Source organism: Prosopis cineraria, unplaced genomic scaffold, assembly GCF_029017545.1.
Source record: "Prosopis cineraria cultivar Desert tree isolate PC_DT_omini unplaced genomic scaffold, ASM2901754v1 PC600, whole genome shotgun sequence".
Taxonomy (NCBI): domain Eukaryota; kingdom Viridiplantae; phylum Streptophyta; class Magnoliopsida; order Fabales; family Fabaceae; genus Prosopis; species Prosopis cineraria.
The window spans coordinates 37,078-46,087 of record NW_026555925.1 but is presented as its reverse complement, the minus strand read 5'-3'; the positions used below and the strand labels follow the sequence as shown (position 1 = coordinate 46,087).

General features: G+C 33.6%; 1 protein-coding gene across 10 annotated transcripts; it reads left to right on the top strand.

Moving 5' to 3' along the window:
- The first annotated feature begins 3,954 nt into the window (after nucleotides 1-3,954).
- Nucleotides 3,955-8,298, top strand: LOC129297731 (pentatricopeptide repeat-containing protein At2g32630-like). Of its 10 annotated transcripts, none has more exons than XM_054936084.1 (4): nucleotides 3,980-4,087; nucleotides 5,235-5,326; nucleotides 5,493-5,562; nucleotides 5,667-8,298. In XM_054936084.1, the coding sequence occupies exon 4, from the start codon at nucleotides 5,962-5,964 to the stop codon at nucleotides 7,849-7,851; it is 1,890 nt and encodes a 629-aa protein (XP_054792059.1). In that variant the 5' UTR covers nucleotides 3,980-4,087; nucleotides 5,235-5,326; nucleotides 5,493-5,562; nucleotides 5,667-5,961; the 3' UTR covers nucleotides 7,852-8,298. The 10 variants fall into 10 exon arrangements, with proteins under 10 accessions (XP_054792062.1, XP_054792056.1, XP_054792059.1 ...); XM_054936088.1 differs by having other exon boundaries at nucleotides 3,993-4,087; nucleotides 5,284-5,326; nucleotides 5,493-5,558; XM_054936083.1 differs by having other exon boundaries at nucleotides 3,993-4,087; nucleotides 5,284-5,326.
- Nucleotides 8,299-9,010: the final 712 nt, after the last annotated feature.

Sequence of the window (9,010 nt, the reverse complement as noted above, 5' to 3'; positions counted from 1 at the left end):
TTTTCACACTAACCACTTTTTCACCTGCCTTTTAAGTGGTCAACCGATGATCGACTCAAAAGAACTTTTTTAAGTTTTTTAGTTAGCAGAGCTAGTCCTCAGGAAGAACTTGAAGGCTTTACACATTCTAGACTGCTATCTTCTATTTGGTATAAATATCTGGTGGACCAGAAAGACACCCCGCCAAATTACCAAGGGATGAGGGTTTCCTCTCAGCTACTACCCCTAGAAAGATATGGCTATCATATACTGGTTTTTCCTTCAAGTTTTAAAGGTCTATTTAGAGTCGTATCATCCTCAATTAGTGGTGGGCTAGTTTGAATTGAGCCAGTGCATCCCTCAAGGGCTACCCCCCAGATCAATATGGAATTGCTAGATTGGGAGGCTATCGACCAGATAACTATCTTGCATACCACTAAATGACAGTGCAAAGTAGAGCTTGTAGATAGAGACCCCCTGCCATTGCTTTAATAAATGATGGCCTCAGCGCTTTAGACGCATAATAACGAGCCATACCAGTAAGTATTATCTCTGTATTCAATTTACCTTTCCTTTATCTTCCCTTATGCTAAAGTCTAACCTTATTTTTACTTTTTGTAGGCCATGATTGGACACGATCTCATGTGCTGATGACATTTTTGAGGGAAAACATTGATGCCCCTGCTATTTCAGAGACCTAGACGACCCCTTGCTGAGGACTGTGGTCCAAGGGATGGATTAAGATGATGCATCCCCCTAAGTCTTAGTCCCAAAGAAGTCTACGACTAAGAAGATCCCTTCCTTGAGTTACCCAGATAAAGGAGATGGTCTTAACAAGAGGAAGCGAGTTTTGTCTCCTTTACTTGATGCTAAGAGAAGGAAGAAGACAATGCTTCCTCCCTTTGATCAACCTTCCTCCATTCTTTTTTCAGCTGGTCCTACTCCTTAGAAGGGAAAGCACATGCACAAGCATAATGGATGATGATCTTGTCAGTAGAATCTGAAAACGGTAAGGTGAGTCCCCTTTAACATAGAGAGATGGAGTCCCAGCTCCTAGGCCCTCGAATGGTCACTTCCTCTACCTCTTTCATTCTTGAGCCAATCCTTATGGATCCAACTAAAGTTGCTTAAGATGTGGCTCGAGGTGATAGAGCATGTTGAGGATCCAGGTATTCCACAAGAATGTTTTTCCTGTGCCTCCATAACCATAAACAAAGAAAAAACTTCCATTTGGGGAAGATAGTGAGGGCATAACACTATTGTATACACATTTTTGATCTTAGTCAAATAACTAATTAGCCTTGCAGCTTCTAAATGCAAGCTATTTCAATCATAGTTCAATTCTTATAGAATGAGATAGTTGGTCGTATCAATTGCTCAAGCTCCTTGAGGCAATGGTAAAGAAGGATATTCTTGAAGACATTTCCTATTACTCTGTAGGAGTGAATTAATTTTACATAGTACAACTTGTTCCTTTTCAAAGATTGGCACATCAACTACTGTAAGTCAAAGACAATTTTAATGATTTGGTAAAATCATGCACAAGTCATGCTATTTGATAGTAATGTAAAAGATAATATTTTATTTACCTGATAAACTTAGATAATTTTTGGAGATACATAATAAATCTTTTGACAATACCTTGAAAGTGTTATTCCATACAAAGTTAGGATGACTCAAGGAAGAATAGAGTAGCATACTCGCAAACATTTTTCTCAATAATATTCCTGAAGCTCAAGTTGCAGCTTCATGTATTGCATTTATGTATTCTTTGTCATCATTTAATAACCCCATCATAAAGTAGGCATCTTTAAAAGTCTTACAGATTACTCCATCAACAGTTTTAATTGCACCGTATGAAGAAGGACCTATGACTTTTGTCAATAGAATTTTGAGGTAGTAAAGTTCTCCAGATGATGAGGTTGTATGGGTAATTCTACCAATAGCAAAACCTCGTTCCCTTTGTTTTCATGCTCATTTCTCTCGTTGATAAACATAATGATAAGAGAATTCAAAATATATGTCAATGTTTATGCAAGCTTCAGGCTTTTAGCGTAACACATAAGCTCAGACCTATTTAGCTAATATCTGATTCGATCTAACTTATTTTCACCCCTATTGCATATGCTCCCTTGTTTGCATCATATGCTTTATTTATTTATTTATTTTGTAAAAGTAAAATTATAAACTTCAATTTTTTTTTCCAAATTGTCCTTTATAAAATTAGAGGTTTTTCCACAAATAGATTCAATTTCTTCACATCACATGCGAAAGATAGTTACACTGCTATTTTAGTCCTAATTTTTTAGCTTAAAATATAATTATTATGTTTAACTAACTTATTAATTAACATTTTCTTACATTTAAATATGAAAAAAATAGTAAGTTATTGTGAGTTGGCTTTCCTCCTCCTCATTTTCCACTTTCCACACTTTTCTCGCCTCTTTTATCTTTATATCTCTATTCCAACACTTAAGATTTACTATATTATAAAAATATTATTATAATATTAAATAATAAAGTAAATAAATAAATTCAACATATTACAATAAAAGGTTGCACATGCCCAGAGTATGCATAAGTAGGGCAAGGCCCTTGCCTGATGCCCGACTCCAAAGATCAACAAGTTGTTTTTAATTGTTGAATTTTTATAAATATTAACCTAAATATTAGAAAATATATTTATAAACCTAAGAATTTGATTGTCTTTTAATTTAAAAAATAATTTTTGATGGATTAATTTTAAAAATAATTAATCGAGTAGTTGAGTTGAACAAAAGAGATTTAATTTTTTTAATTAATAAGGATGATCCAAATCTTATAAATAGAAAAATTTTAATAGTTATGCTTAGTCTAATATTTTTTTCGCCGACCATGTTTAGTCAAATTATAAACTTTATAATATTTGAATTTGAACAAATAATGGTACATCACACATCAAATCAAATCATTACATTAAAGAACAAATGATTAATGATTGGAGATTTGGAGGGACAAAGAGAAAAAAAACAAAAAAAACAAAAAATCCAAATACTATAACAAATATTTAGATATATTATTAATATTAATAATTCAGTCAATAAAATTATATCAATTCAATTTAAAATAATTTACATATCATTATTTTAAATGATTTTATTTTTATAATAAAATGTGTATTTAAATTTTTACCTTTTTTTAATTTATTATTATTAATAATGTTAAAATTAATTTATATTTAATGTTGTATTAAGGTTAAATTCGTTTATTTTCCTTTTTTCTTGGGATGCTCGAGCATTTTCAGGTCGGAAAGAATGAGAATCAAGTTACTCTGTCCATGATGACTTGAAGAAAACCCTTGGATTCCAAAAAAATAAAAAAAGTTGTATATTCTTAATGAAAGCAGACAAAATTCATATAAACAAGTCAGAAGGAAAAAAAAAAACAGAAATACAAACATTATTTCTACAAGCTGTGAGCAAGTAACCCACAGTTCATCCATACCCCAACAGGTTGGAAGTGTTTTGTTAATGATAAAAAATGATGGGCTAAATGTAAAGTCAGGTAAACAATTAGATTTAATGAGTTGCTCATTTAAACTTATTTTTATAAATTTTTAAACTTAAAAATATTGAGAATATTTAGTATAATTGAGTTTGTAAATTCATTTTCATAAACCTGTGTAAAAATGAACTAGGACTCAAGTGGCTCATTTAGATTTATTTTTTGTTTTACATCTAGAAATAAAGTATTTTTAATTGTTAAATTGAACAAATATTAAAAAATATATGTTTATATTTTAAAATTATTTTTAAATATTATAATTTAAATTTTTAAAAATAATATATAATATTATAACTATAAATATTATTTTTTAAAAAATTTAAAATAAAAAATAAAATGGACTTTCGCGTCCGTTCCTTAATCTAATCAACAAAAGTCAAAGCTTGACAGAATGATGGATTTTATTGTAACGGGCTTTTGGGCTTGAAAACCAGAGACTTTCAAGTCGAAAGTGAAAAGCTTTGGCCTTTGGGCCTGCGGCCTCGCCTCATCTCCCTCCGTCCCTCGTCGGCTCTCCCTCTCCGTCCCCAAAGGCCAAAGCTGATCGTCGGCGGCGCCTTACCAGGTGCTCGTATTCTATTCTCTTCTTGCTCTGCCACTTCCTTTCCTTGCAATATGTTGAAACGACGTCGTTTAATTTGAATGAAGTGCCCTTAACTCTCGCAACGCGCGGCGAGTTCGAACTCCACGACTGGGCCTTCTTCACTTCTCCTTTGGCCTTTGCTTTACTCCGCTGCATCTCTTGGTTTTCCGAGCGGCGGCGGATGCTTTAAAGTGCAATCTCACTTCGGAATTCACTGATTACCCTTCGCTCTGCTTCACTAAAACTTCAATCGGAACTTATTCTCTTCGGATTATCCTTACCCTCCTTTACTTTTCGGTTTCTCCCCATTTTTCTTTACATCATTTGTTGTGTTACTCTAAAATTACTCATGTGGTGTTGACTTTATGAGAAAGTGTTGTCTTGGGAATATTCTGGGTATTAGCCATTTTGAAACTTTTTCTGATTTTGAACATGCTCTCAGGGCTGATGCAAAGTGTTCAATTAGTGGACTTGATTTGTTGGCTATCATTCTTACTGCCAGAATTTGTCGGCAACCAAGCGGCATTTTTGTAATGATATTTTGACCCATTTATAAACTAAAACTAAGAGTTGAATAACGTGCATGATCATGATTATCAGCAAGTTCAAATTTATGCTAAGTCAACATCGGTATTGAAAAAATTCCTGAAGTACTATAATTGCTTTTTGGTGGTCTTGCTTAACTTTGTCTGCCTGTAACGTTATTTCCCCTTATCTTTGTTTATTCAGAGATTTATGAAACAATAAGAATAAAATGGTGCTTTCTCCCTTGGAATGGCAAGTATTTATAATTTTTACTTTTCCTTTGCTCAAATCACAGTTAGCACCGGCATACGTTATTTTAAAGACTTAGGAATTAACGTTTCCTGGTTGTTTAATATTGTGTCAAGTTGTCGTGCTCCAGTATGGAGTGGATTATCCAGCTTTGCCTTTTTGGTAAAAGCGTTTTGGGGAACTTGTGTTTTTTGTTTCGTTTTAGTGCATGCTCAATAATCACGGTTATTAAAGAAACAGAGGATGAGTTATTTGTTTCACAATAAAATAGCATTCACAATTTCTTGCAATATGCAAAAAAGAATGCATTATATCAAGTTGAATATTATGTTAATACTATTCTACCTTTGCTTAGTTTTGGTGGAGCGCTTTGCATACTCATTGCTTTGCTTGATTGACTTCAGATCATTGTTTGAGACATTCTGGTAATTCTGCCATTAGCAAACAGTAGGTGACATCCACTTGTTGTCTTCATGTTAGATCTTCAGTTCTTTGGCCTTTTACTTGTTTATTTTCCTTCCTTTTTGTTCATTTACTTGCTTCATTAAACTCAATGCTGTGTTTTGATTTTAATCTTATTTTCTCTGTAATCTTACATGATTTCAAATGTCAGGCTTGGGTAAGAAAACTATGCAAGCAGGCAAGGGAAGGGCAGATTGCTATGGCCATGCCTATTCTGGTTTGTGAGTAGTCTTATATATTTTTCTTGTTGAACATGTCATCTATGTAGTTTAGGGAATCCGTCATGAGTAATTTCTATTAGTAACATGTGTATGTGTGCTTGCAGCTAAAGAACCTGAACTATTTTGTCAAGATCCATGTGATAGTATCAGAATGTTTACTCTCATTGAAATTCCTCTACTTCACTTCAGCGACACTTTCATTTTCACTTTCTGATCAGAAGCGTCCAAGGGATTTGTTAGTTTTGATTCATTCTGTATTTTTCTGGTAGCTGCATGTCTTTATTCAAGACAATAACTATCTGTGAAATGAATAGTGTTGCTCAAAATTAAGTTCTTCATTTAGTTCCGGCCAAAAAAATAAAGTTCTCTCAGTTTGGTATTTGGGAATTTCTGTTAAGTATGATGTTTCTGAAGACCTTCTCTAGGGTTTTGAAGAACAAGAGCTTGCTGCTCCCTTCAAACTTCGCCTTCATATCCAACCATGAAAGTACTCAGAGGATTTTTCAAACCCATATCAGTTCAGGTTCTAAATATCTTCAACAAGCTACGGAACTGCATTGTTTGCGCTCATTCATCAACCCCCATGTCACTCACCTTGTTCTCTCAAACACTTGCCTTCAACCTCAATCACGCTTAGCCTTTTTCAACTTCTTCAAAGCAAAATACTCCGTTGGTGCCTGTAAGCCTGACATTCAGGACTATGCATGCCTCATTTCTAGTCTCTACCATGCTCAGAAGTTCGCAGAAATGAAGAATATTTTGAATTGTATTGTGACTGATGAGGAGCTTTGTCAGCCTGTTTTGGATATCATTGCTTTCTTTGATAAAAGAGATCCCCATTTTTTTGCAAAGCTGTGTGATATGTTGTTCAGGGTGTATGCAGATAATAGAATGTTTGAAGAGGCTTTTGAAATCTATGATTACTTGAAAGAAAATGGGTTGGTGATAGAGGAGAGGTCTTGCTTTGTGCTTTTACTTGCTTTGAAAAGGTTTGGTGAGGTAGACCTATTGGTGAGGTTCTTTAGGAAGATGGTTGAGTCAGGTAGGGTTGAAATCAAAGTTCAATCTTTGACACTTGTAATAAATGTCTTATGTCATACAAGGGAAGTTGAAAGAGCCAAGGCTTTGATGGATGAGATGGCAGGTAAAGGCATTGTTGAACCAAATGTTGTCACTTACAATACATTGTTGAAAGCATACATTGCAAGAAAAGATCAAGAGGGTATTAATGCGATATTGAGCTTGATGGAGAAGAGGCAAGTTGTCCATAATTTAATCACCTGTGATCTTTTGATACAGTGGTATGCTAGTTCTGGCAGCATTGAAGAAGCTGAAAAGCTGTTCAACAACATGCGCGGAAGAGGGTTAGAACCAGATGTTTATGTGTACACTTCATTGATAAATTGGAATTGTAGAAAAGGGAATCTTGAAAGAGCATTTGCTTTGTTTGATGAATTGGCTGAGAAAGGCATTGTTCCTAGTGCTCACACTTATGGGGCCATAATTAGTGGTGTATGCAAAGCAGGCCAAATGGATGCAGCAGAAATCTTGGTGAAAGAAATGCAAAACAAGGGGATTGATGTAAATATAGTAATATTTAATACAATAATAGATGGTTATTGTAAAAGAGGAATGATAGACGAGGCTTTCAGGCTCAAAGTTGTCATGGAAAGCAAAGGATTTGAAGCAGATGCTTTCACTTACACCAGCATTGCTAGTGGGCTGTGTAAATTGAATAGGCATGAGGAAGCTAAGAAGTTTCTGATTGAAATGGTTGAAAAAGGAGTGACCCCTAATATGGTGAGTTTCAATATATTGATTGACATATATTGTAAGGAGGGGAATATTGAAGAAGCTGTGAGGTTGTTTAGGGATTTGGATAAGAAGGGAGTGGTACCTAATAATTTTTCATATAATACCATTATAGATGGTTATAGCAAGAAAGGGAAGGTGGAGCAAGCTCATAAGCTAAGATTTGAAATGACCCAAATGGGGTTACTGCCAGATGTCTATACATATACATCACTTATACATGGGGAATGTGTTGCTGGCAGGGTAGATGAGGCACTGAAACTTTTCAAGGAAATGTCTTTGGTGGGTATAAAAGGAAATGTTGTGACCTACACAGCAATTATTTCTGGTTTGTCCAAGGAGGGGATAGAGGAAGAATCCTTTAAATTATATGATGAGATGATTAAGATGGGCCTCACACCTGATGATAGAGTTTACACTTCACTCGTCGGCAGCCTTCATAAGTCCGGATCTGACGATTCTATGCAACAAAAGTAGATTGGTGGGATGCATTTTCAGCTGGTCATATTTGTTGGGCCTTCCCACAGTGATAGAGCCATCAATAAGGCTGGATTTGACAAAAAAAAAGGATTTTAGTATAAAAAGTCTTTTAATTGTTACTTTTATAAGCCTTACCAAAAAAAAAAAAAAAGCTCACGCCAACTCTCAAGCCTTTATAATTTTTTTAACTTTATTTACATAATTTACTTAAAGTTTTGAATTATTATATGATAATAATAATTTGTTAAATGTTTATATTAGGTGAAGAAGATGTTGGAGAGGTTGCTGAAATACCACCATCTCCTCCTAGAAGAACTTCAAACATTCTCATGTTTTATTTTTGAATGAAGATTGATATAATAATGACTAGAGAATATTTACATTTTGGATTATAGATAATTTGAACTTGTATAGTTTTTATTATTTTAATTATACTTTTGAGCTTATTATTATATTTTAAATATTTAATTAAAGTACTCTGTAATTTATATATGTAATAGTATGATTAGAAATTTTAATTCTAATTAAAAAAATACACAAAAGTTATGTGGGCTTTGGGACCATTCAATAAGGGATGGGTTTGAGAAACTAATTATAAGATAAGAAAGTATTCATGGGTTTGAGTCTCGGGCCTAAAAGGGTGTGGTTAGATTTTATTAACAACTTGTGCAATTTTTTGGGCCAGAGAAAGGGTAGGCATGCTCTTTTGAAGCCCAACTGAGAATAACTGAAAAAAAAAAAGAACATCTAGTTCCAATGCAATCTAAACTAGAGGTTGAATTCTCAGAATACAGCATTCTCTATTATCTACTGCATCAGCTTTTATTTAGAAACTATTTAAAATAGCTTATCGAAATAATCAGAAATTTATTTTTTATATTCTCTAATTATTTTTAAAAATTTAAACAAAAATAATAAAGTAAATATATATATTTTAACTATATCTCTATTTCATTAACTTTTTTTTACAGACATATTTGAAATATTATTATTTTAACAAATTTATTTATTCAAATTAAATAAAGGGCGAAAAAGGGGTCGAGAAGTGGCTCCTCCAGTAGCAGTTATTAAAGGATTGGACAGCTTGAACAATGCCTGCGAGATCCCAATGCCGATTGATGTATGTCTGAAACTTAAACTTTAGAATATTACTTAA